Here is a 26,729-nt window from a genome sequence, read left to right on the forward strand (position 1 = left end):
AATTCCAAACGACTCCAGATTTCCATCAGCAGTGTCCTCCAATTGATACTTTGGATCTGCCGGCAGATCCTCATCAGCTTGCACACCTCCACCAGTGCCGCAGCACATCATCACGACAAATAGGAGGAGCAGCACCGCGGAAGTAAACGCACGCCGGGACATGTTGGGCCTCTGCGGCTCACTCTCCCTTCCTTCCCTCCTCCTTCCGCTGGATCCGGTCACGCGGCGACGGTTGTGTGTGCGGGGTGCCTTCACTGCAGCAACACGTGAGAGCATATAAATATGTGTGTGGGGGTGTGTGTGCTGTTGTTAGTCCTTTCAGTGCCTTCAAATTTCACAGTGGCGATTAGCGTTTAGTCGTAACTTCCTTCCTAGCGTGTGTGTGCGAGGCGGAGAAAAGAGAAAACAAGCCAAGTAAAGGGGTGAAACAGCGAGCACCGCCACCTATAGTAGACGGCACCATCATCCCCGCCGCAGTCACTCCCAACAACAACAACTCACGCACACAGACACACGGAACGAGAAGGGAGAACAGTGCACCGGGAACACACAGCGATTGCCACCACCAGCACCAGCAGGAGCCACGGCGGGTGTGTTGTTATTCACGCTTCAGCACACACCGCGCAACGCCCACACACAAAACAACCAGCGGAATGCAAAAGAACACGACTGTCCTTCGCAAAGCCCACGCGCTCTTACCACTCGTTTTACTGTTCACCCTTCCAGCGCATCCGCCAGCGCACATCACCCACACAGGCAAGGAATTCCTGACCAAAGTATACACAGCATGGGAGATACACATTGGCACGTGCAGCTGCTGGACGGGAGGTAATCCGCACTTGTCCCTGGCACCCTAAGCCACACCACCCAATAGACTGCACGCCAGCAACGTGTCAAAAAATAAATCGCAGGCTCCCGTCCTCCCTCCTCACAAGAGACGTCGCAGACAGAATCTTCTGCGTGCATCCATTCTCAGCTATCACGCCGCTCTACAGAGTATGCATAATGGCGTGTGTGTTTGGCAGCGCCTATACTTGCAGAGCAGCTGTGCGCCACAAGAGAGTCTGAAGAAAGCAACGGCAGAGAGAGGTAGATAGCACACACGCAAATTACTCATATCATCACACACACACACGCAGCCCGCGGAATGGGTGCACTCAACCACAAAACAAGAAAACAAAACAAAAAGCCCAAAAGTGGGACGACCAGCGCACACACACTCACTGCTCCCGTAAAGCAAAACACACACACAGAGGGAGAGAGAGAGAGGTCGCCCACTCAATGCAATAAAAACAAAACAGAAACAGTTACGGTGCTCCGCCCATGCAGCCAGGCAGGACGGCAGCGGTGCGTGACGTGCAAAAGAGAGCACCAACGGGCCTGCATGGGTGTGCATGCATATATACAATGGGCACATTATTGTGTGTGCCTCGTGTGGTGAGGTGAGGGCGAGAGTCCATGCAAGGGGACACACACACACAGAGAGAGAAGGAAGAGTGTGTGTGCGGGCGGTGCACGGCTCTCTCACACTCACTCTCACGCGGCCACCACCGCAGCAGCAGCCGCACACACAACAACAAGAAGCAAAAGAGGGGAGGTGGTGTGGGAGACCGCGGCGCTGCTGTCACTGTCGTCCGTAACTGCAGTTGCATTTGTGCCAATGCAGTTTTGTCTTTCGCGTATTCTTCGCCATTTCCGCGGGACGTTCGTGTCTGGCAGACTTCTTCTGTTGATGCCTTTGGAGTGGTTTCAGCTTTTTTTTGAGCCCTTGCGTCTTCCTCGTCCGCCACAGAAGTGGCGGCACCATTAGCACCTACAGAAGCGTATGGTGGTGTGGGATCGTTAAGTACTTTTGTTGTATTGTGCATGACAATTTAAAAGACGTTTCTTTTCATTCGCTCTTTTAAGCCGGCGGCGAGCTCCTCCCGTTGTAGCTCCCGTAGCTGTGCGGGAGCCTGTAGCCCTTTCTTTGCCCGTGGCCCAGTGAGTGAGGCAGGCAGTGCACTTTGTTCTTATTCGTGTTATTGCTGTTGTTGCCACTGTTGCAAATCTTGTCCATCGTGTCCTTGCTGCGGTTGTTTCTTCCACTTCTTCATGTTCTCCGTCTGGTTCCGCCTCCCCATTCCATCACTGCAAGGATTATCGCAATAATTTGTTTTCCTTCCTCTCGGTGTTTCATTGCGCCGTTCATTCCGGCTGGGTATTATCCTCGGAAGGGGCTCTCCCCCAACCGGTGGAGTGGCAGTGCTGCCGGATTAAGAAGAAAATTGACCGGCGGTGCGAAATTAAAACTCATTTGCCGCACCTTTCGTAGGATCCCCGTATTTATTGCATTTGCATTTGGCTTAAATGCATTGGACTCCTTCTTATATTCATCCGCCTCTGATACGCCAGCGTCCAGCGAGGGTGCTGCTGCACCTGCGGCACCTTTTCCTTCGGCACCAGACGCTGACTCCACGGAATTCTCCGCTGAGGATGTGTCATTCATCGCATCATCGCCGTCCGCAGCTTCAACAGCTCTCATTAGTCCAATTCAGGTGGATAATAACCCGCATTCCGCATTTAGAGACACTCCGTCGCCTCCACCATTATTCGTCCGCGTCAACAAATCTCCTCCACCCTCACTTCCGTACTCGTCACTTGCGTGCCCAAAACCGGCAACGCACCGCAGCACGCAGAGGGCACACACCAGCAGCACACGGCCAGTCATCATCGCCAGCACTCCCGTCACTTGCGTGCAGCCTTCACCAAAAGTAACTCCCCGTCAACAGAGAGGGAAGCAAAAACAAAGAGATAGACACGGCCGGTACACCACGCACAGCCACCGCACAGCAACAAATGGCAGCACCCCAGCAGCAGCGCACACACCACGAGACAGATGGAATCAGTACGATTGCAGAGCTCGCACACCGCCCCGCAAACCACAAGTTAAAAAGCAATAAAAAACAATAATTAAAAAAGAAATTAAAAAAAGAAAAACAAGCCCAGGGCTCCAGTGCGCATGCTTGTGAGTGTGTCCGGGATGCGTTCAACGTGGCGGATGCGGGGCACAACGCGGAGCACACAGCACGGCAGCAGAAGCAAGTGAAGCAAAACAAGATCATTATTTCCTCTTATTTAGTACAGTGGACCACAACACACACGCACAAATCCCCGCGGTTGAGTGCTGGCACGCACAGCCCGCACACACCTCTTCAGCCCAGAGTGGTGTACGCCAGCGCGGAGGCGGCGAGCACCAGCGGGGCACACACCCACGCAAAGCTGCTGAGGCTGCCGTCGATTTCGCGAAGACGTGACGGTGCGCGGGTGGTCGACACAGCTGGCGCCTCTGTAGTCGTAGTGCTTGGTGCCTCTGTTGTAGTGGTGGTCGTCGTGGTCGTCGTGGTTGGTGCCTGTGTTGTGGTCGTTGTGGTCGTAGTTGGTGGTTTTGTTGTGGTCGTCGTCGTGGTCGTATTGGAAGACCCTTCAGGCACAGGCTGAGCGGTTGCTTCCTCTGAAACGCACACGGACGGGCGGCAGCACAGGGCAAGCACCAACAGGGCGCACAGCAGACGGCACGTCATCATCGTGAGTGTGGTCGTTCAGTGGTGTGGAGCTGATCTGCACAGTGAGGGAAATGGAGAGCAACAGGGGAGACGAGAGGTGCGGCAGACACACACAGAGGGCACACCACATGAGGAGAGGGCAGCAGCCAGGCATGCACCGTACGCCGCACACCACGCACGACACACACTCCAATCTACGGCAGCAGGCACACACACACACACACAGCCCTGCCGCAACAACAACACACAGATGGAGGAGGGAGAAGCAAACAGGAGCGGCACACAAGGCTCCACCGCATGCACATACGGCGAGAGCGGTCCGTCGTGTCGGCACCCCTCACGGAGGGTGCGCACACACACAAGAAGGTGCAGCGCACACAGCAACACAAAAGCAAAGTAACAATACAAAAAAAAGATCCCCGCACACCACGTGGATTGTTGGTCCACGGGAAGTGCAGCCAATATTCACCACAAGCAGTTCAGTTGCAGTGGGCCTTCGTCCACATTCATCGCACTCAATTTCATGCAGGCCCGGACACCACCGCAGCAGCAGCCGCACACGAAAAAACAAGCGCAAGGAATGCAATAATGCAAGCAATCATTTATTTGTGTTTCTGTTTGGATGTTGGCGGATGTCTGCATGCTTTTTTTCATTTCTGCAGAGGACAAACCCTCATGCCTGGATCGTGTGTTTCAAGAATTTCCGCAAGGTGCATAATTATTTGTTTTTTTCTCTTGTGAATGTTTCTTGTGTTGGTGCAGCCAACAATTCGGTTTGTGTTGTTCCTGCCTTTCGCTGGTAAAGTGCTGCAATAGGTGCTTTTATTTCCTCCGTTCGTTGCTGTGGCACCTGATTCCTCACCGTTTATTGCGGTGGAAATGAGAATATGTGAGTGGACTCCCACGCACCAGAACGCACCTTCGCTCCTATTTATTGCTGCATGGAAGGGCATGTGTGTTTGGTGGTGCCTCGGCCATATATTTTGTGGGCGTACATTCCCCTGCAGGCTGAGGGCGGGATGACGCTCCGTCGCGGTGCACTTCCCTCGCATGCCGCCCGCTGTGATTCATCATGCATCACCCCCTCACATCCTCCGTGGTGCCACACCGTCGATATTATTGCAGCCGCTGTGATTCCGCGTATTTCACGCATTTGATTGTGCCACAATACATCCGCTCGTGTGGCCGCCGCATCCAAACAGCGGTGCCCAACACCGTGAGCGGCACTCCACATCCTTGCATGCCCCAGCGCAGTGGTGTTTGACTGTCAGCCAGGCGTCACACAACAAGGGAGTCTTGTGCTGGCAGTACAACACACGGAGCTGCAGTGAATGACTCGGGCGGGGACGCATCCATTTGTCGCAAGGCAGTGAAAGGGAGTCGGGCAAAATAATGCCGGCTGCATTCACGACACCATATCCACAGCCAAAGCATGCGACGTGATGTGTGTTTCACTGGTGCTGTGAAATGCCTGCAGACGACGTCACTAGTGGAGGCATGCCACCCATGATCAGCGGACAGACAATAATCGGCATGGGAGGCCACAAAAGGCAGCAACGACGCCAGCAGCAGGAGCAGCTCTCTCTCTCTGTTGCCTCCGAGAAGTAAATATTCCACCAGCCACAGCTGACTGTGCCATCGCGACACTCCATGCACGTCGTGGCTGCGTCAACACATCCTGCTCCCTGCAGCACATCAAAAGATGCCTCACTCCGTCCACTAAGTGCATCGGTGTGGGCCGTGCCTCGGCTGCTCGTGAGGACCACAACGATGTGAGGGTCACCGAGTCGCAGCATGTTTGTTGTGACGTTGTTGCATGGCACCTGCACACACACACACGCAGCGTCTGCATCCCTCCCTTCTGTGTCCGCCCTCTGCCGGAGTGGCCACACACACGGGCAGCAGCAAAATCACTTCACCCCCGACGATCCAAAATCAGCACTGACATCCCTCGCGACGCAAAGATCTCAGTTGCCAGCACGGGCCTCCTGCCGCTCCGCCATCGACGCTGAAACACGGCACAGTGCACGCACTTATTTTCCTCGTGTGCAGTCAGCCGTTTGCTTCACACATTCTTCGACGGAATGACGCCCACAAAGGCACGCCACAAAAGCCACTGTGATCGCACAAGCTCTTGCGATGAGCGTCGGTGTGTGCATGCATCCGCTGCTCACACGTGCTGGCAGGCAGCCTGCAGCCGGTGTCCTCGTGCCAGTCCATCGGCTCCAGCACGGAAAAGAGAAAACGGCCTATTACCGATGCACTTATTCCCACCGGCAGCACCAACACGCTGGTCGCCAGCCGTCATTCCTCAGCACATCCAGGAATGCTGAAAAGTGACGTGGAACTGTCAGCCAGCAATGCCACAATCCCCGCACACATGTCGGCTCCACCAGAAAAGACACACAAATCACAAACAACACCCTTCACATGTCATCCGAACGTCATTCCGACACACCGCGACACGCCAAACAGAAGTATTCGTCACCCCATGCACCTCCCCACACAATCACATAGTCCATGCACCACGCACGGCAGCGGCTCACACGCAGTCAAACAAATGTTCCTCGGATCAGTGGCCTCCACCTGCTGCATTGGGCTGCCACGGCTGAGGCGAGCTGCTGTCGGGAATATTGCTCGCGAGCACTCACCCCAGCGCAGCCGCCTCGCAGGTGATTGCGCTACCAGCGTTGGGCGCGACAGCAGAGGTGCGGGAGCCCGCAGAGCACAGCCAGCACTCGCCCATCGTCAACGGTGTCAAACGCAGTCGAGATGCCAATCGGGACGGCGAGAGAGCAGCGCGGGATGACGCCCCTGCGACGCTCGCACTCCACGGAGATGCACCCGCTCAGCCCTCGTGCCGTTTCGTCACTCACAGGCGTCACCAACTCCGAGGCCGTGCGTCGTGGCGTGGATCCAGGCTGACGTCGGTGGTGTTCCAGCAGTGCTCACAGGCGGCGGCGGACCAGTCCTTCGCTCACACCTAAGGAGGACAGAGAGCAGCGGGAGTGGCCGGCAACTCTCTCTCTGTGCGGCATGTGTCCTTCCCGTGTATGCGGATGGAGATTTTTTCCTCGTTTCGCAGCAACTTCGCAGGCTGCCGTCGGCGAGGGAGGTGTAATTCATCGTTCTGTGCGAGCAGCGGGTACAAGGCAGCGCAGAAACGCACTCGATACACCGCCGGGGCCAAGCCAGGCAAACAGTCGCGGATGGCCGAGTCAGGCGCACACGGCGTGAAGGGCCAATCCATATTCCAGTCAACAGGGGGCACGCGAGCATAAACTGTGCAGGCAACTGTGGGGATCTCAGCACGTGCGACGCGGACAGTGCGACGGACGAGCGGTAGTTTTATCCGTTGCCGAATTCCATCGGTGCTCACCAGCGCTATACGTACTTTTTTGCGTGCCGTATGTGACGTGTCACGGCAAAAGCTACTGCTAAGCGGAGACATTGAGCAGAACCCAGGCCCCATAGCAGTACTCCAGATGAACGTTTCTTGCCTCACGCCGTCAAAACTCGCAACATTAATGACGCAAGGAGCAGACCTAATAGCCATTCAGGAGACCTGGAAGTCGTCAGAGCAGATCGCCAGCATGCACACTGGAGATTATGTGCTCTATGCACAGTCGCGCATCGGCAAGGGAGGCGGTGTGGCGGTGCTGGTGCGGAAAACTCTCCGCTCCAAGCGTATACCTCTCACCATCCCCCAGCATGACACCAGCCTTGAAGTGGTGGCGGTCCAGGCTGCTCTGGACCAGAACCGTGATATTATTGTAGCGAGTGACTACATGAGACCACCACCGCAAGTAACGCAATCCTTCAGGCGGTTAGTAAACTGCCTTCCAGCCTCGTCGTCGCTCCTGCTGTGCGGGGATTTCAACATGCATCACCCACAGTGGGAGCCATTCTTGGAGACTTCTCCAAGCGAGGTTGCTGCAGAATTTTTAGAACTGTGCACGGATGCGGGACTCACCTTGGTTAACACCCCTGGTGAGATCACGCATGCCCGTGGCACAAGAGAACGATCCTGTATCGATCTGACATGGTCGAAGCATTTGACTGTGCCGGATTGGTCAGCTTCCGTGTCGCCGCTTAGTGATCATTATATGCTGACATTTACGCTGCATCAGGCATTTAAGGATACCATACCTTCGGCACCCCCTTCGGCACCTAAGTTTTTCTACAGTTGGGGGAAGTGCAAGTGGGATTTATTCATCAAGGACTTCGACGCACAACTTCCGGCATACGACTATAAAAAGCAGTCCACCGGCATTAAGGCTTTCACGAGAGCGCTTATAACTTCGTATCGACGGCATTGCCCCCGCGGCATGCACAAGGACGGTCCCAGGCTTTGGGACGACACTCTCATGGAGGCAGAGCGGATTGCTACCGACAGCAAGGCCCGCTATCTACAGTTACCGACGCCCGACCGTGAGGCAGAAATGCAACGGACAAGGAGTCAATTCTTCCTCCTGCTCCGAGAGCGCTTGCGCAACACGTATCTACGTCGCATCAGCAAGTTAAATCCAGGCGAGCCACTCGCATGGAAATACATTTCCGGACGAAAAAGGGCATCACTTCCATCTCCCACATCAATGTTATTAGGAGATGGTCAGCACACTTATAAAACAGCAAGGAGAGCAGCGAATGCTCTCAATCGCATCTTTCTTCCATTTCACCCCTCTCACAAGGCAGTTAGGTTTTCCAAAGGCATCAACAGACAGAGTGCATCCTTGAACATTAATGCTTCTTTTCTTTTTGGGCAGCAAAACAACAGCGAGTCTGCTGCCTCATTTACTTCATTTTCTTCTACTTCTTCTAGCTCCGAGCCGCAGAACAACAACGAGTCTGCTGCTACATTTACTTCAGGTTCTTCTACTTCTTCTAGTTCTGAGCCACAGGATAAAAACGAGGCTGCCACCAAATCTGGTTTAGTTGCTCATCTTCACTCCCCTCTTGATGCACCTTTTAATCGTACGGAACTGCTTGCTGCGCTACGTAATACGCCGTATGGCAAGGCCCCCGGACCGGATGAAGTCTACAGTGAGGCACTGCGACATATTTCGTCAAAGGGCCTCCGATTCCTTCTTCGTTGCATTAACCACAGCTGGACGACCGGTACGATCCCGGTTGAGTGGAGACGCGCTACCATCGTTCCACTCTTAAAACCCGGTAAGTCGCCGGAACTGCTTGAGTCATATCGACCCATCAGCCTTACCTCCATTGTGAGTAAGGTTGCTGAGAAAATGGTACTGAAGAGATTGCTTTGGGTGTGGACGCCGCACCCCCACCAGTATGCATATCGTAGTATGCGTAGCACGACGATGCAGCTGGCACACCTGATACACGAAGTGGAGCATAATAGAAATCACTATTTCCAAGTGAGCCTTCCCAAGAAGAGCGGTATTGGCAATCAACTCCACTACAGACCCCATCGGACCCTGCTGGTGTTGGTTGTTTTCAGCAAGGCCTTTGACTCCATAGATCATCGAGTCCTCAGTCGCTTGCTGGCTAATATTCCGGGGGTGAATTGTAGAAGGTGGCTTAGAAACTTTCTATGTGGTCGCTACGCGAAGACACGAGTTGGCCACAGACACAGCGATCGGCGTCCCATGCTGCGAGGAGTTCCTCAGGGGTCCGTGCTGGGACCGTATTTGTTCTCCCTTTACGTACACCCACTTCTTAATCTGCTGAACAGCTTTGCGGGTGTCACAGCAGACATGTATGCGGACGACCTCTCTATTATCGTTAAGGGGCAGTCCCGGGAAGACGCCATTCCCACTGCCAACATGGTTCTTGAAAAACTGCATGCGTGGAGTCAGGAAAATGGCCTGGCCATCAACCCGTCAAAGTGTGAAGCTGCTTGGTTCGCACTTTCCACGCACACGGAGTCAGATTATGATCGTGAAGGAAGGTGGCCGCTGGCAGTGGCTGGATGTCAAATCCCAGTCATGACCATGGGGGCATCGCGAACTACGAAGCTTCTCGGCATGGATCTCGATCCACGACTGACGCTAAATGTGGCGGCCACCAAGCAATGCGCTGCCACTTCGCAACGGATATCGCAGCTACGCTGCATAGCGCACAAAGAGGCGGGACCATCTCCACATGACCTACGCACGTTCGTCATTGGATACGGTGCTTCCAAATTACGCTATGGCAGCGAGCTCATATGGGCAGTAGCGACGGATGCTGCGAGGAACGAGATGCAGAAGACGTACGCAACTCTGGCACGCATTGTCAGCGGGGTTCCGAGCACTGTCGACCCGGAATCCGCGCTACTGGAGGCTAATATGCCGCCGCTCCACGTCCTTTGCCTGCGCGCACGGCTCTCAATATTTGAGAACACACGCGCATGTCAGATGGACTGGATGCGGAGACCCCCGCCTGAGCCACCACCTCGCGCCGGTTTCCGCATCTCGCCATTATCTCGGGACGAGCTATATGCCTTCGTAGACGCATACACAAAGGACTATGGCATCACCGAGAGCTCACCACGCGAAGAGCGGTTCTTTCGCAGCTCCATTCCTCCCTGGTTTGCGGCCTCCGCTCACCGGGTCACCATCGGTGTGGAACTTCCGATAGACCTCTCAATAACGGACGAAGAAGAGCTGATACGGGAAAAGCGCAGAGTCAGCGAAGAGGCTCTGGCGCTGCACAGCCATCGTTCGTGGATACTTGCGACCGATGGCGGTGTCGACGTTCCCAAGTCAGCAGGGGTTGGAATACTGCTCTCATCCCTGCATTCCTCGAAGATAATAGAGAAGGTCAGTACCAACGGCGGTGCACGCCCATGCAGCCGCACGACGGAATCCCGTGCGCTGCATCTAGCCCTAGAGAAGCTGATGATTCCTCGTATCCGACACAGGCGTAAAACCCTGCTTGTGGTTACGGACAGTCAGTCTCTTCTAGCCGCCGTCACCAAGGGCCCGCTCAGTCATACCCACTGGACGGAGGATCGGATCTGGCAGCGTCTCTTGTCACTGACGCATGCTGGCTGGTCCGTGCAGCTGCAGTTTTGTTACGGACATTGCGGAGTACATGCTAACGAGCCTGCAGATCAGCATGCGACGCAGACCATGGCAACCGGGCAACACACGGAACATGGAATAGCACACATATGGCACACGGACATGCTGACATGCATTAACACCCAGCTCACCAACAAGTGGCGTAGCACCATTCGTCAAGACACCCACCACTACCTGCTTGGCGGCGCCAGGCCATCAGATCCAGGCGGCAAGGACCTGATCACTCAGGAACCCCTCGACCAACAGGAACGGATACAAACTGCACGGAAAGGGTGCGGGGAATCCGAGCTCTGGGGTCGCCTGTACTGGACTGTGAGAGACTGCACGAACCAACGCCGTTTCCGCAACATCTCACCGGAACACTCCGCTCTCATGCGCTCCAACGACGATCCCACCGCACCGGGACGGACGCTGTTCCCCCGACGACAAGGGAGGCCGACGCACCGCCTGTGGAGAGACGGCCCTCCACACAGCGTCGGAAGAAGAAATGCCCGCACTGTGACGCCACACTGGTGGGACACACGAACCACATCGGTCACTGTCGGTGCCTTCATCCGGAACACCCTCCACCGCTTCCCGACCTCCACCGCGATTGCTACGACACAGTCCTCCCCACACAAAAAAGGCACCGCACAGCACAGAAATCGCTGCGCACAAAACCCAGACACCACTCGGCACCGCAGCAGCAGTGCCAGGAGGCAATCACTGCTACCGCAGGATCAGCCAGCCTCCACAAGCGCAACAATTAGCCCGCAGAAAACACTGCACCATCTGCTTCCGGAATGTACAGACGCTCTGGCTGTGCGCCAACGGCTGGGCATTAAGAAGGACCTTCGCACCGAAAGCTTCTCCCAATGGCAGCTGCCTCATAGCAGGAAACTCATGTCGCTGCTCGACCACCTCCTCGGCACCCTGATGACATCGTGTGGCTAGACATGTCGGTAAGAGCAGGGAATAATAATAATAATGAGCATTCCCGCCACTATAGAGACGTGGTGCATCTTGCGATCCCGCTGGCGGCTCTCCTCTTCCACCGCTGTTTTTGCGCAGGAGGTCACCACAGTCATTTTTGTGGTTTGGTCGGCCTCGTGTTGCGCTCCGGGTTCTCCTTCATCGCCCTGCGGTGCTTCCTTCGCCGTCCCCGGCACCTGTGACTGTCCCGTGACGGTTTGTTCCGAAGCCCGACTGCCCTGGGAGGTCCTCCCGCCACCAGCATGCACTCCACCCGCTGCCTGCTGAGATGCGTCGGAGCGTGGGGATGCTGTGCCTGCAGCGTGCCCTCCGCCCAAAGACTCCGGTCCACTTGCGCGCATCCGAGCAGCAGACGCGCTGCCAGTGCCGGACGGATTGCAAGTGCCACTTCGCAGTGGGTCGCTTCTGGATTGGTCCTGCCTCGTCGGTGCAGTGAGTGCTCCTCCCGAGGTGGGATTGGGGTCCTCACCCTCAATGCTTCCCCCACCCTCCTCGTCTTCCTGATTGCTATTGTCCTCAGAGTTCACATTCCCCCTTCGTCCAGAGCCACCGGCCACGGGTCCACCTTCCGCAGCCATCACACCCCTCGCGTGCCCAGCAGTCACCGCGCCATCACCCGCGGGCAGCACACGCACCCCGTCGCATCAGCCCTCACTCACACGCACGAGCAGCTGCGCATCACTGCAGGAACCAACAGGATTCAGAGCACACGGCCAATCATCATCACAAATAGTGGATTCCACTAACGCTGCGGAGCCAACCTGCGATAGCACGAGAAAAACAAAGGGAGACACAGCCGCTACACCACACACAGCAACAAATGGCAGCAGCCCAGCAGCAGCGTACACACCACGAGACAGATGGAATCAGTACGATTGCAGAACTCGCACACCGCCCCGCAAACCACAAGTTTAAAAAGCAATTAAAAACAATAATTAAAAAGCAATAATTAAAAAAGAAAAACAAACCCAGGGCTCCAGTGCGCATTCTTATGAGTGCGTCCGCGATGCGTTCAACGTGACGGATGCGGGGCACAACGCGGAGCACACAGCACGGCAGCAGAAGCAAGTGAAGCAAAACAAGATCATTATTTCCTCTTATTTTATACAGTGAACAACAACACACGCGCACAAATCCCCGCGGTTGAGTGCTGGCACGCACAGCCCGCACACACCTCTTCAGCCCAGAGTGGTGTACGCCAGCGCGGAGGCGGCGAGCACCAGCGGGGCACCCACCCACGCAGAGCTGCTGAGGCTGCCGTCGACGCTCCGAAGACGTGACGGTGCGCTGGTGTTCGTCGTGGTTGGCGCCTCTATAGTCGTAGTACTTGGTGTCTCTGGCGCAGTAGTGGTGGTCGTCGTGGTGGTTGTTGCCTTCGTCTTTGTTTTCGTCGTTGTCGTCGGTGCCGCATCTTCGGTTTCCTTATTTGATTGTTCTGTGGATGTTCTCGTGCCACTTTCTTGTCCTGTAGTACCGTTCGTGCCCGTTTTCTGTACCGTATTGTACTCGGTATTTACTTTTGCTCCCGGATCGGTTAAATGAGGCGCCTCTGGCAAAATGTCTCGAGGAACCGGATCAGTGGCTGAATCATCAGCAGCCTCAGGCCGACTGTTCCCTGGTGTTACTCCTGGTGCAGGGGACAATAAAGTGGTGACGTTTGTATTAGCTTCAAGTTTCCTCGTATTCTCCGGTGACTCTGTTGTAGTGGATTTCTTGGTTGTGTCAGCAGTAACTACAGCTTTATTATTAGACTGATCCCCGATATGTCTCGTGCTGCTTTGCGGCCCAGACGTATCGCCGTTACCATCGGCCCGTAAAGTACCGGTCGCACTCTGCCCCGCTCCATCACCTATTCCTAATTCCGCAGCCGGCCTAGTTTCTTCTTCGGGTAACTCTGACGGATTGGAGCCCTGAAGTGTTAATTCCGGTGTACCAATCGCTCGGCTGGTGACAGTTCCACTAGATTCAGCAAGAGCAGTGTCTGTCACGCACATAGACGGGCAGCAGCAGCACAGGGCAAGCACCAGCAGGGCGCACAGCAGACGGCACGTCATCATCGTGAGTGTGGTCGTTCAGTGGTGTGGAGCTGATCTGCACAGTGAGGGAAATGGAGAGCAACAGGGGAGACGAGAGGTGCGGCAGACACACACAGAGGGCACACCACATGAGGAGAGGGCAGCAGCCAGGCATGCACCGTACGCCGCACACCACGCACGACACACACTCCAATCCACGGCAGCAGGCACACACACACAGCCCTGCCGCAACAACAACACACAGATGGAAGAGGGAGAAGCAAACAGGAGCGGCACACAAGGCTCCACCGCATGCACATACGGCGAGAGCGGTCCGTCGTGTCGGCACCCCTCACGGAGGGTGCGCACACACAAGAAGGTGCAGCGCACACAGCAACACAAAAGCAAAGTAACAATACAAGAAGAAGATCCCCGCACACCACGCGGATTGTTGGTCCACGGGAATTGCAGCCAATATTCACCACAAGCAGTTCATTTGCAGTGGGCCTTCGTCCACATTCATCGCACTCAATTTCATGCAGGCCCGGCCACCACCGCAACAGGAGCTGCTGCACACGCAACAAGAAACAAGAAAGGGAGGTGGTGTGGGAGACTACGGTGCTGCTGTCACTGTCGCCATGCGAAGCTGTGTTTATGTTGTTAGTGGCGGTGGCGATGTCCCTCGTGAACCCCTCGCTGTGGGCTGCGGGGGTAACTGTGCCGGCTGATGTGCCTTCGGTTTTGTTGTTGCATTCTTCTTCTCCACTTCTTCTGTGGAGAGTCCGGCGTCCTCTCCGTTCAGGTGGCTCGCATTATGATTGGTCGTGGTGGTGCTGGCGGCGGCGTTAAACTCTGCAGCTGGAAGAAATGCGGTGCAGTTGTCAGCCTTGGCAGCAGGCGCTTTGTCTCCACGCCGGTACGTTTCTGTTTTCTCTGCAGCGTCAGAAAGTGGAGGCTGTTTGAAAATCTCCTGCACGGTGCATTCCTCTTTCCAATCTAATGCAGCAAAGCTGCCATCTGAAAAGGACGATGACTGCGATGGCCTCTCGTGAGTGGGAGATGGTGCATGCTGCACGGTGTCTTGGTGTGCTGCAACTTCCTTCCTTTCTGCCTCATCTCCACCAGCTGCTTCTACTGCAACTTCTCATCCCGATTCTCCTTATGGTGCATCACCCGGTACTTGTACAAAAGTTGTGTTTGAACCCGCATCGTGTTTTGGCGCTACCTTCGCCATTCTCTGGCCATGAAACTTCATGTCGGCTGTCAGACCCTTCTGCCCCTTGCGGCGGTTCCTGCCCCTGCTGTTTGTCTTATTTGTTCGCCCGGTACTGCGGCTGGTTTTGTTGGTAGTGATCCTTTTCGCCCCCCAATGGCAGGCTGTGTTGGGGGCTGGGCTCCTCCCTCTGTCCCACCGCCCCCGATGACTCAGCGACTTTCAACTTTTCATCCTGAGCGGATTCGCTTTCCCGACTGCCGGTGGCGCGACTGCCATCCGAAGAGGGCAATGCTCGCTCCCTTTGGGGCACGAGTTCCAGGTGCCCCACAGTGACAGGAGCCATCAGCATCTGAGCCTTGCCTTCTGAACCATTCACAGTTGACTCCTCCCGCTGTCCAACACCACTCAATGCGTCGTGTGACTCCGACACATTCGTTTTCATTTCGAGCGGCAAATAACGCCATCCCGCTGATCCTCCACATACTGCCGGTGCCGCTGGTGACGCGCCGCCTTGTCTTCTCCTCGTTCTAACGGCAGGCGATCTACGCGGCTGGTGACGCATCTAGTTGAGTGTTCATTGGATTGCAGCATACACCCTTATCCTCAGCGGTGTCAGCAGCAACGGCAATCCCTTGGCGCCTCCAACGACGACGGCAATCCAATTACGCACGCATTCCTCCACGGCGGACGCATTCGCCCTGCCTCCTGTCCTTCTGCTGCCATCCATCGCGCATTCCCTCCGCAGCTGAGCACGCCACCGCAAGAGCTAATACTCACACGTAACGCTATCGTCACCACAGCACGCAGAGGGCACACACCAGCAGCACACGGCCAGTCATCATCGCCAGCACTCCTGTCACTTGCGTGCAGCCTTCAGCAAAAGTAACACCACGTCAACAGAGTGAAAGGCAAAAAGATAGACACGGCCGCTACACCACGCACAGCCACCGCAAGCAACAAACGGCAGCAAAGCAACAGCAGCGCACACACCACGAGACAGATGGAATCAGTACGATTGCAGAGCTCGCACACCGCACCGCAAACCACAAGTTAAAAAGCAATAAAAACAATAATTAAAAAACAATAATTAAAAAAAGAAAAACAAGCCCAGGGCTCCAGTGCGCACGCTTGTGAGTGTGTCCGCGATGCGTTCAACGTGACGGATGCGGGGCACAACGCGGAGCACACAGCACGGCAGCAGAAGCAAGTGAAGCAAAACAAGATCATTATTTCCTCTTATTTAGTACAGTGAACCACAACACACACGCACAAATTCCCGCGGTTGAGTGCTGGCACGCACAGCCCGCACACACCTCTTCAGCCCACAGCGGTGTACGCCAGCGCGGATGCGGCGAGCACCAGCGGGGCACACACCCACGCAGAGCTGCTGAGGCTGCCGTCGACGCTCCGAAGACGTGACGGTGCGCGGGTGGTCGACACAGCTGGCGCCTCAGTAGTCGTAGTACTTGGTGCCTGTGTTGTAGTCGTCGTTGTCGTGGTTGTCGTAGTGGTGGTCGAGGTCGTGGTTGGTGCCTGTGTTGTGGTCGTCGTGGTTGTAGTTGGTGGTTTTTTTGTAGTCGTCGTCGTGGTCGTATTGGAAGAAGAGGCGGCGGCTCCAGGCCCAGGCGCAGCGTCTGCCGCGCACACGGACGGGCAGCAGCAGAGGGCGAGCACCAACAGGGCGCACAGCAGACGGCACGTCATCATCATCGTGAGTGTGGTCGTTCAGTGGTGTGGAGCTGATCTGCACAGTGAGGGAAATGGAGAGCAACAGGGGAGACGAGAGGTGCGGCAGACACACACAGAGGGCACACCACATGAGGAGAGGGCAGCAGCCAGGCATGCACCGTACGCCGCACACCACGCACGACACACACTCCAATCCACGGCAGCAGGCACACACACACACAGCCCTGCCGCAACACCAACACACAGATGGAGGAGGGAGAAGCAAACAGGAGCGGCACACAAGGCTCCACTGCATGCACATACGGCGAGAGCGGTCCGTCGTGTCGGCACCCCTCACGGAGGGTACACACAAGAAGGTGCAGCGCACACAGCAACACAAAAGCAAAGTAACAATACAAGAAGAAGATCCCCGCACACCACGCGGATTGTTGGTCCACGGGAATTGCAGCCAATATTCACCACAAGCAGTTCATTTGCAGTGGGCCTTCGTCCACATTCATCGCACTCAATTTCATGCAGGCACAGTCACCACCGCAACAGGAGCTGCTGCACACGCAACAAGAAACAAGAAAGGGAGGTGGTGTGGGAGACCACGGTGCTGCTGTCACTGCCGCCATGCGAAGCTGTGTTTATGTTGTTAGTGGCGGTGGCGATGTCCCTCGTGAACCCCTCGCTGTGGGCTGCGGGGTAACTGTGCCGGCTGATGTGCCTTCGGTTTTGTTGTTGCATTCTTCTTCTCCACTTCTTCTGTGGAGGGTCCGGCGTCCTCTCCGTTCAGGTGGCTCGCATTATGATTGGTCGTGGTGGTGCTGGCGGCGGCGTTAAACTCTGCAGCCGGAAGAAATGCGGTGCTGTTGTCAGCCTCGGCAGCAGGCGCTTTGTCTCCACGCCGGTACGTTTCTGTTTTCTCTGCAGCGACAGAAAGTGGAGGCTGTTTGAAAATCTCCTGCACGATGCATTCCTCTTTCCAATCTAATGCAGCAAAGCCGCCATTTGAAAAAGACGATGACTGCGATGGCCTCTCGTAAATGGGAGATGGTGCATACTGCACGGTGTCTTGGTGTGCTGCAACTTCCTTCCTTTCTGCCTCATCTCCACCAGCTGCTTCTACTGCAACTTCTCATCCCGATTCTCCTTATGGTGCATCACCCGGTACCTGTGCAAAAGTTGTGTTTGAGCCCACATCGTGTTTTGGCGCTACCTTCGCCATTCCCTGGCCATGAAACTTCATGTCGGCTGTCAGACCCTTCTGCCCCTTGCGGCGGTTCCTGCCCCTGCTGTTTGTCTTATTTGTTCGCCCGGTACTGCGGCTGGTTTTGTTGGTAGTGATCCTTTTCGCCCCCCAATGGCAGGCTGTGTTGGGGGCTGGGCTCCTCCCTTTGTCCCACCGCCCCCGATGACTCAGCGACTTTCAACTTTTCATCCTGAGCGGATTCGTTTTCCCGACTGCCGGTGGCGCGACTGCCATCCGAAGAGGGCAATGCTCGCTCCCTTTGGGGCACGAGTTCCAGGCGCCCCACAGTGACAGGAGCCATCAGCATCTGAGCCTTGCCTTTTGAACCATTCACAGTTGACTCCTCCCGCTGTCCAACTCCACTCAATGCGTCGTGTGACTCCGACACATTCGTTTTCATTTCGGGCGGCAAATAACGTCATCCCGCTGATCCTCCACATACTGCCGGTGCCGCTGGTGGCGCGCCGCCTTGTCTTCTCCTCGTTCTAACGGCAGGCGATCTACGCGGCTGGTGACGCATCTCGTTGAGTGTTCATTGGATTGCAGCATACCCCCTTATCCTCGGCGGTGTCAGCAGCAACGGCAATCCCTTGGCGCCTCCAACGACGACGGCCATCCAATTACGCACGCATTCCTCCACGGCGGACGCATTCGCCCTGCCTCCTGTCCTTCTGCTGCCATCCATCGCGCATTCCCTCCGCAGTTGAGCACGCCACCGCAGGAGCTAATACTCACACGTACCGCTATCGTCACCACAGCACGCAGAGGACACACACCAGCAGCACACGGCCAGTCATCATCGCCACCACACCTGTCAATTGCGTGCAGCCTTCAGCAAAAGTAACTCCCCGTCAACAGAGAAGGAAAGCAAAAATAGACACGACCGCTACACCACGCACAGCAACAAACGACAGCAACAAATGGCAGCACCCCAGCAGCAGCGCACACACCACGAGACAGATGGAATCAGTACGATTGCAGAGCTCGCACACCGCACCGCAAACCACAAGTTAAAAAGCAATAAAAAACAATAATTAAAAAGCAATAATTAAAAAAGAAAAGAAAAACAAACCCAGGGCTCCAGTGCGCATGCATATGAGTGTGTCCGCGATGCGTTCAACGTGGCGGATGCGGGGCACAACGCGGAGCACACAGCACGGCAGCAGAAGCAAGTAAAGCAAAACACAATCATTATTTCCTCTTATTTTATACAGTGAACCACAACACACGCGCACAAATCCCCGCGGTTGAGTGCTGGCACGCACAGCCCGCACACACCTCTTCAGCCCACAGCGGTGTACGCCAGCGCGGATGCGGCGAGCACCAGCGGGGCACACACCCACGCAGAGCTGCTGAGGCTGCCGTCGATTTCGCGAAGACTTGACGGTGCGCGGGTGGTCGTAGTACTTGGCGCCTCCGTAGTCGTAGTGCTTGGTGCCTGTGTTGTAGTGGTGGTCGTCGTGGTCGTCGTGGTTGGCGCCTTTGTTGTGGTCGTCTTTGTGGTCGTCTCGAAAGAGTCTTCCGCGTTATTAACTTCTTTGTCCGCAGGTGTACCGGTGCCAATTTCTGATCCTTTATTACCGTTCTTACCCCCTGTCAGTGATGTATTTGGCTCGTTATTTACGATTGGTTCCAGATCGGTTAAATGTGGCGCTTCTGCCTCAATTGTTTCCGCAGCCGGCTCAGTGGCTGAATTTTTAGCAGCCTGACCGTTCCCTGGTATTCCTCCTGTTTCAGGGCCCGAACGTGACAACCCTGACTGACCGGCCGTCGTGGTTGTGGTCGTCGTGATCGTAGTGGTCGTAGTTGGTGGCTGTGGTGGAGGGGGCGGTGGAACGGGGGCGGCTTGAGGCCCAGGCTGAGCGTCTGCCCCGCACACGGACGGGCAGCAGCACAGGGCAAGCACCAACAGGGCGCACAGCAGACGGCACGTCGTCATCATCGTGAGTGTGGTCGTTCAGTGGTGTGGAGCTGATCTGCACAGTGAGGGACATGGAGAGCAACAGGGGAGACGAGAGGTGCAGCAGACACACACAGAGGGCACACCACATGAGGAGAGGGCAGCAGCCAGGCATGCACCGTACGCCGCACACCACGCACGACACACACTCCAATCCACGGCAGCAGGCACACACACACACACACAGCCCTGCCGCAACACCGACACACACAGATGGAGGAGGGAGAAGCAAACAGGAGCGGCACACAAGGCTCCACCGCATGCACATACGGCGAGAGCGGTCCGTCGTGTCGGCACCCCTCACGGAGGGTGCGCACACACACAAGAAGGTGCAGCGCACACAGCAACACAAAAGCAAAGTAACAATACAAAAAGGAGATCCCCGCACACCACGCGGATTGTTGGTCCACGGGAAGTGCAGCCAATATTCACCACAAGCAGTTCAGTTGCAGTAGGCCTTCGTCCACATTCATCGCAGACCACCTCATGCAGTCCCGGCCACCACCGCAGCAGCCGCACACGTAAAAACAAGCGCAAGGAATGCAATAATGCAAGCATTCATTTATTTGTATTTCCTTTTGGATGTTGGCGGATGTGTGCACATGTTGGTTTCTTTTTTGTGAGTGTGCAAACCTTCATGCCTGCATCGTGTGTTTCAAGAATTTCCGCAAGGTGCACAATTATTTGTTTTCCCACTTGTGAATGCTTCTTGTGTTGGTGCAGCCAACAATTCGGTTTATGTTGTTCCTGCCTTTCGCTGGTAAAGTGCTGCAATAGGTGCTTTTATTTCCTCCGTTCGTTGCTGTGGCACCTGATTCCTCACCGTTTATTGCGGTGGAAATGAAAATATGTGGGTGGACTCCCACGCACCAGAACGCACCTTCGCTCCTATTTATTGCTGCACGGAAGGGCATGTGTGTTTGGTGGTGCCTCGTCCATATATTTTGTGGGCGTACATTCCCCTGCAGGCTGAGGGCGGGATGACGCTCCGTCGCGGTGCACTTCCCTCGCATGCCGCCCACTGCGATTCATCATGCATCACCCCTCACATACTCCGTGGTGCCACACCGCTGATATTATTGCAGCCGCTGTGATTCCGCGTATTTCACGCATTTGGTTGCGCCACAATACATCCGCTCGTGTGGCCGCCGCATCCAAACAGCGGTGCCCAACACCGTGAGCGGCACTCCACATCCTTGCATGTCCCAACGCAGTGGTGTTTGACTGTCAGCCAGGCGTCAGACATCAGGAGTGTCTTGTGCTGGCAGTACAACACACGGAGCTGCAGCGAATGACTCGGGCGGCGACGCATCTATTTGTCGCAAGGCAGTGAAAAGGAGTCGGGCAAAATAATGCCGGCTGCATTCAAGACACCATATCCACAGCCAAAGCATGCGACGTGATTTGTGTTTCACTGGTGCTGTGGAATGCCTGCAGACGACGTCACTAGTGGAGGCATGCCACCCATGATCAGCGGACAGACAATAATCGGCATGGGAGGCCACAAGAGGCAGCAACGACGTCAGCAGCTCTCTCTCTCTGTTGGCTCCGAGAAGTAAATATTCCACCAGCCACAGCTCACTGTGCCATCGTGACACTCCATGCACGACGTGGCTGCGTCAACACATCCTGTTCCCTGCAGCGCCTCAAAAGATGCCTCACTCCGTCCACTAAGTGCATCGAAGTGGGCCGTGCCTGCGCTGCTCGTGAGGACCACAACGATGTGAGGGTCACCGAGTCGCAGCATGTTTGTTGTGAAGTTGTTGCATGGCACCCGCACACACACACGCAGCGTCTGCATCCCTCCCTTCTGTGTCCGCCCTCCGCCGGAGTGGCCACACACACGGGCAGCAGCAAAATCACTTCACCCTCGACAATCCAAAATCAACACCGACATCCCTCGCGACGCGAAGATCTCAGTTGCCAGCACGGGCCTCATGCCGCTCTGCAATCGACGCTGAAACACGGCACAGTGCACGCACTTATTTTCCTCGTGTGCAGTCAGCCGTTTGCTTCACACATTCTTCGACGGACCGACGTTCACAAAAGCACGCCACAAAAGCCACTGTGATCGCACAAGCCCTTGCGATGAGCGTCGGTGTGTGCGTGCATCCGCTGCCCACAAGTGCTGGCAGGCAGCCTGCAGCCGGTGCACTCGTGCCAGTTCATCGGCTCCAGCACGGAAAAGAGAAAGTGCCCTATTCCCGATGCACTTATTCCCACCGGCAGCACCAACACGCTGGTCGCCAGCCGTCATTCCCCAGCACATCCAGGAATGCCGAAAAGTGACGTGGAACTGTCAGCCAGCAATGCCACAATCCCGCACACATGTCGGCTCCACCAGAAAAGAAACACAAATCACAAACAACACCCTCCACATGTCTTCCAAACATCATTCCGACACACCGCGACACGCCAAACAGAAGTATTCGTCACTCCAATGCACCTCCCCACACAATCACATAGTCCACGCACCACGCACGGCAGCGGCTCACACGCAGTCAAACAAATGTTCCTCGGATCAGTGGCCTCCACGTGCTGCGGTGGGAAGTAAACAAAAGAGACGAGCCGCCAAACCCCAAAAGAGTGCCACGACTGGCCGCAACTCAACGGAACGCAGCCACACAAATGAATTCAGTCCTAATGCCTTCAGCCTCTCACCTTCCCCACAAGAACTGCAAAGATTGAAAACAAACGTACCGTCCAATAAACTCTTTGTGCAAAGCAAAAAAGAAGCCGCAGTGCCTCCTGCTGCCCTCACAGTCCGTTGATGACGCCTGGATGCGGATGGTCACCCATCGGTACTTCCAAACGACGCCGCACACCCGCGACGCATCCTGCGCTCCAAGAAATGCGGCCCTCATTATCACCAGAGACGCCCACGCACCGTCAGTACGCAACAAATCGTCAAGGAACGAAGGATAAGTCAGGCTGACAGCAAGACACCCGCCGACAAATCACAGCACAAACATCATCACAAGCAGAACCAAAAGCAATGCAGGCCGTAGAGAAGCGTGAATCAACTGACGCATGTCAAAGAAAAGAAAAAAACTCAGTGGCGTTACAAGAATACAAGAAGCTGGCACTCTCTCAACAATAAAGGAACAGTATAATAATACACAAAAAGCAAACAATTTAGGCGTCCACCGTCAAAGCAAGCCACGAATCGAAAAAAGGGCAATGGAATGGGTGCACTCAACCAAACCACACGTAAAACAACAAAACAAAAAGCCGAAGCGTGGGACGACCAGCGCACACACACTCTCATTGCTCCCGTAAAGCAAAACACACACACACAGAGGGAGAGAGAGAGAGGTCGCCCACTCAATGCAATAAAAACAAAACAGAAACAGTTACGGTGCTCCGCCCATGCAGCCAGGCAGGACGGCAGCGGTGCGTGTCGTGCAAAAGAGAGCACCAACGGGCCTGCATGGGTGTGCATGCATATATACAATGGGCACATTATTGTGTGTGCTTCGTGGGGTGAGGTGAGGGCGAGAGTCCATGCAACGGGACACACACACAGAGAGAGAAGGAAGTGTGTGTATGCGGGCGGTGCACGGCTCTCTCTCCCTCACTCTCACGCGGCCACCACCGCAGCAGCAGCCGCACAGCAACAACAGTAAGAAGAAGCAAAAGAGGGGAGGTGGTGTGGGAGATCGCGGTGCTGCTGTCACCGTCAGCTGTGATCTCTGTATTGCTCGTTTTATTGGTGGCGTTTTCTGGTACTGTTGTGTATCTCTCAGCATTATCTGCCTGAGTGCCCCTGTTTCCTGAAGCGGTTTCAAATTCCACAGTCTTATCCTTGTGTGCCACGTCATCATTGACGTCGTCGTTATTGGACTGTTCAAGGTCACTCGCATCACCAGAGGCTTGGGTGCTTCTTGTGCCAGCGGTAGGCCTTTCAGCAGTAGAAGCTGCAGGGCTGCTGTCGCTGTCGTCATCATTTGTCGTGGCAATTATACCAGCGTTGGGTATTTCTTCTGCTTGCAATTCACTGGTGCTGGCTGGCGGAGCAGCGGGGCCAGTATCTCCCGCGGAATCATGTTGTGCTACTGAGGCGGCAGGAGGTTGTGGATTGTTAACACCACCCTTCCCCACCGTGCTTCCGGCAATACCGCTGCCAGATTTGGAGGCGGATAATGGAGTTGTAGCCTCTGGAATTTCTTTGGATGCACCCCGCTGTGTACCCGAGAAAATTGTTTCTCCTTCTTCGTGCTCTGAGGCATCTTTCGTTTGGAGCATCTCCTTTTTGTGTGAGTGACTTCCGTCTCGCGGCCTTAAGTTTTCTTCCACTGGAATTGGTGTCCGTTTCTCAGTTAATCCTAAAGGCTTTGATGGCCCCGCTTCTGTGCCTTCTTTTGGTGGTGGTGGTGGTTGATTTCCCCTGCCATTTTCACCTTCTGTTTGGCCGTCTTTTGACACGCCGCCCACAAGCCTTGAATTGGCGTTGAAAAGTCCATGCTCAGCGTGTTTTGGACTTTGACTGCCACCCGCAACAGTCAATGGCAAGTCTGCCAACTCTTGAATTCCAGTTGGATTGGCGGGGTTGACGACTGAAGTCGCCTTGTCTTTTTCGAAATTTGTTTCTCTCTTGTCTGCTTTCAAATTATTTTCCCCTCCCGGCACTTTTGCAAATTCTTCCCGTCCTCCTGCTGGATTCTTCTTTTCTGCTTGCAACGTGTGACCTCAAAAAGACAATCCCTTCAATTTGTCGTCGTTCTCTTCGCGATGATCCTAATCATTACCAGAACCACCAGCAGCAGCAACAGCCACGGCAATCCCTTGGCGCCTCCAACGACGACGGCCATCCACAACGGCACGCACACCGTCCATCCCTTGACGGAGGCATTCCCCAACGGCGGACGCATTCGCCTCGTCTCCCGTCCTCCTGCCGACCTCCTCCACGCATCCCCACCGCCAGCAGCGCACCACAGCACGCAGAGGACACACACCAGCAGCACACGGCCAGTCATCATCGCCATCACTCCTGTCACTTGCGTGTGGCCTTCAGCAAAAGTAACACCACGTCAACAGAGTGAAAAGCAAAAAGATAGACACGGCCGCTACACCACGCACAGCAACAAATGGCAGCAGCCCAGCAGCAGCGTACACACCACGAGACAGATGGAATCAGTGCGATTGCAGAGCTCGCACACCACACCGCAAACCACAAGTTTAAAAAGCAATAAAAAACAATAATTAAAAAAGAAAACAAACCCAGGGCTCCAGTGCGCATGCATATGAGTGTGTCCGCGATGCGTTCAACGTGACGGATGCGGGGCACAACGCGGAGCACACAGCACGGCAGCAGAAGCAAGTGAAGCAAAACACAATCATTATTTCCTCTTATTTTATACAGTGAACCACAGCACACGCGCACAAACCCCGCGGTTGAGTGCTGGCACGCACAGCCCGCACACACCTCTTCAGCCCAGAGTGGTGTACGCCAGCGCGGATGCGGCGAGCACCAGCGGGGCACACACCCACGCAGAGCTGCTGAGGCTGCCGTCGATTTCGCGAGGACGTGACGGTGCGCGGGTGGTCGACACAGTTGGCGCCTCAGTAGTCGTAGTACTTGGTGCCTCTGTTGTAGTATTGGTCGTGGTTGGTGCCTTTGTTGTGGTCGTCGTAGTGGTCTCCTCGGTATAATCGTCGACATTCCTATTTGCTTGTTCTGTAGATGCACTCGTGCCACTTTTTGTCCCTGTCGTGTCTTCCGTACCTTCTCTTTGTACCGTATTATGCGCACCACTTGATTGCGAATGCGGACTGGGCGAATTCCCTGCATCTCCCGCAGTATTTCCGCGTTCCGCAGCGGCCCCATTACTTGATGACCCTAGCTGATCGGCCTCCTATGGTGTCACTGATGAAGGGGTCAATTGACTGGTAACGCTTCCATTAGCTCCAGACATAGTTGATGCCGGTATTGTGGCCGTTTTGGAAGAAGCGGCAGCTTTAGGCTGAGTGTCTCCCGCGTGCACGGACGGGCAGCAGCAGCACAGGGCAAGCATCAACAGGGCGCACAGCAGACGGCACGTCATCATAATCGTGAGTGTGGTCGTTCAGTGGTGTGGAGCTGATCTGCACAGTGAGGGACATGGAGAGCAACAAGGGAGACGAGAGGTGCAGCAGACACACACAGAGGGCACACCACATGAGGAGAGGGCAGCAGCCAGGCATGCACCGTACGCCGCACACCACGCACGACACACACTCCAATCCACGGCAGCAGGCACACACACACACACGCAGCCGCGGAATGGGTGCACTCAACCACAAAATCAAAAAGAAAACAAAACAAAAAGCCGAAGCGTGGGACGACCAGCGCACACACACTCTCATTGCTCCCGTAAAGCAAAACACACACACACAGAGGGAGAGAGAGAGAGGTCGCCCACTCAATGCAATAAAAACAAAACAGAAACAGTTACGGTGCTCCGCCCATGCAGCCAGGCAGGACGGCAGCGGTGCGTGTCGTGCAAAAGAGAGCACCAACGGGCCTGCATGGGTGTGCATGCATATATACAATGGGCACATTATTGTGTGTGCCTCGTGGGGTGAGGTGAGGGCGAAAGTCCATGCAAGGGGACACACACACACAGAGAGAGAAGGACGAGTGTGTGTGCGGGCGGTGCACGGCTCTCTCACACTCACTCTCACGCGGCCACCACCGCAGCAGCAGCACACGCAACAACAAGAAGAAGCAAAAGAGGGGAGGTGGTGTGGGAGACCGCGGTGCTGCCGTCACTGTCGCCAGTCGTCGCCGTTGTATTTTTCATGGCCGTGGCTTCGACCGGTGTTTCTTTCGGATTGGCATCTTTATTTTCATTTTGTTTTCCCTCTACCGTCCCTGCAACATCAGCTGCTGGATCATCGTCTCCAGTTGGTGGTGTGCTGTTGGGATTTGTTATATTCGATGCTCCCTCCGCACCAGAAGATAAACTTCGCTGCTCTTGACCGCCTGCTGACATCCCCTCTGTGGTGCCGGTAACAGCTTCTTCTTTCTTTGTATCCCCCTTTTCTTTCGTATCATCCTCTTCCTCTTCCTCTTCCTCCCCTTCATC

General features: G+C 55.3%; 8 protein-coding genes and 2 pseudogenes across 8 annotated transcripts, besides 12 other annotated features; all 10 read right to left on the reverse strand.

Annotated features, from left to right (window-relative positions):
• Positions 1-276, reverse strand: Tc00.1047053506281.7 (trans-sialidase, putative; the record flags this gene model as incomplete). Its single annotated transcript, XM_806862.1, has 1 exon — positions 1-276. A coding segment is annotated over one exon (276 nt), but the record flags the coding sequence as incomplete, so codon positions are not given.
• Positions 1-12,501: a sequence feature (areas not merged during assembly with more than two copies in the genome that could not be assigned to a particular haplotype).
• Tc00.1047053506281.14 (uncharacterized protein) lies at positions 1,308-1,868 on the reverse strand (the record flags this gene model as incomplete). The annotated part of the gene is made up of 1 exon (XM_806863.1): positions 1,308-1,868. The coding sequence occupies one exon, from the start codon at positions 1,866-1,868 to the stop codon at positions 1,308-1,310; it is 561 nt and encodes a 186-aa protein (XP_811956.1).
• Positions 2,938-2,973: a sequence feature (AT_rich).
• On the reverse strand, positions 3,195-3,566 carry Tc00.1047053506281.20 (mucin TcMUCI, putative; the record flags this gene model as incomplete). The annotated part of the gene is made up of 1 exon (XM_806856.1): positions 3,195-3,566. One exon carries the CDS (start codon positions 3,564-3,566, stop codon positions 3,195-3,197), a length of 372 nt encoding a protein of 123 aa, XP_811949.1.
• Positions 3,355-3,452: a microsatellite.
• Positions 6,892-11,534: a mobile genetic element.
• Tc00.1047053506281.35 (uncharacterized protein) lies at positions 11,506-12,126 on the reverse strand (the record flags this gene model as incomplete). Its single annotated transcript, XM_806860.1, has 1 exon — positions 11,506-12,126. One exon carries the CDS (start codon positions 12,124-12,126, stop codon positions 11,506-11,508), a length of 621 nt encoding a protein of 206 aa, XP_811953.1.
• Positions 12,502-13,543: a sequence feature (areas merged during assembly that could not be assigned to a particular haplotype. This can correspond to areas where the two haplotypes were merged or to regions with more than two copies in the genome that were merged during assembly.).
• Positions 12,727-13,605, reverse strand: Tc00.1047053506281.50 (mucin TcMUCII, putative; the record flags this gene model as incomplete). The annotated part of the gene is made up of 1 exon (XM_806857.1): positions 12,727-13,605. The coding sequence occupies one exon, from the start codon at positions 13,603-13,605 to the stop codon at positions 12,727-12,729; it is 879 nt and encodes a 292-aa protein (XP_811950.1).
• Positions 12,843-12,950: a microsatellite.
• Positions 13,544-14,066: a sequence feature (haploid, Esmeraldo-like haplotype).
• Positions 14,067-26,729: a sequence feature (areas not merged during assembly with more than two copies in the genome that could not be assigned to a particular haplotype).
• Positions 15,839-15,875: a sequence feature (AT_rich).
• Tc00.1047053506281.70 (mucin TcMUCI, putative) lies at positions 16,097-16,489 on the reverse strand (the record flags this gene model as incomplete). Its single annotated transcript, XM_806858.1, has 1 exon — positions 16,097-16,489. One exon carries the CDS (start codon positions 16,487-16,489, stop codon positions 16,097-16,099), a length of 393 nt encoding a protein of 130 aa, XP_811951.1.
• Positions 16,257-16,372: a microsatellite.
• On the reverse strand, positions 18,985-19,644 carry Tc00.1047053506281.90 (mucin TcMUCII, putative; the record flags this gene model as incomplete). The annotated part of the gene is made up of 1 exon (XM_806859.1): positions 18,985-19,644. The coding sequence occupies one exon, from the start codon at positions 19,642-19,644 to the stop codon at positions 18,985-18,987; it is 660 nt and encodes a 219-aa protein (XP_811952.1).
• Positions 19,097-19,210: a microsatellite.
• On the reverse strand, positions 23,241-24,647 carry Tc00.1047053506281.100 (annotated as a pseudogene).
• On the reverse strand, positions 25,092-25,709 carry Tc00.1047053506281.117 (annotated as a pseudogene).
• Tc00.1047053506281.134 (mucin-associated surface protein (MASP), putative) lies at positions 26,322-26,729 on the reverse strand (the record flags this gene model as incomplete). The annotated part of the gene is made up of 1 exon (XM_806861.1): positions 26,322-26,729. A coding segment is annotated over one exon (408 nt), but the record flags the coding sequence as incomplete, so codon positions are not given.
• Positions 26,660-26,729: a sequence feature (CT-rich).

The sequence above is a fragment of the Trypanosoma cruzi genome, genomic scaffold (genome assembly GCF_000209065.1).
Source record: "Trypanosoma cruzi strain CL Brener 1047053516401 genomic scaffold, whole genome shotgun sequence".
In the NCBI taxonomy this organism is placed as follows: Eukaryota; Euglenozoa; class Kinetoplastea; order Trypanosomatida; family Trypanosomatidae; genus Trypanosoma; species Trypanosoma cruzi.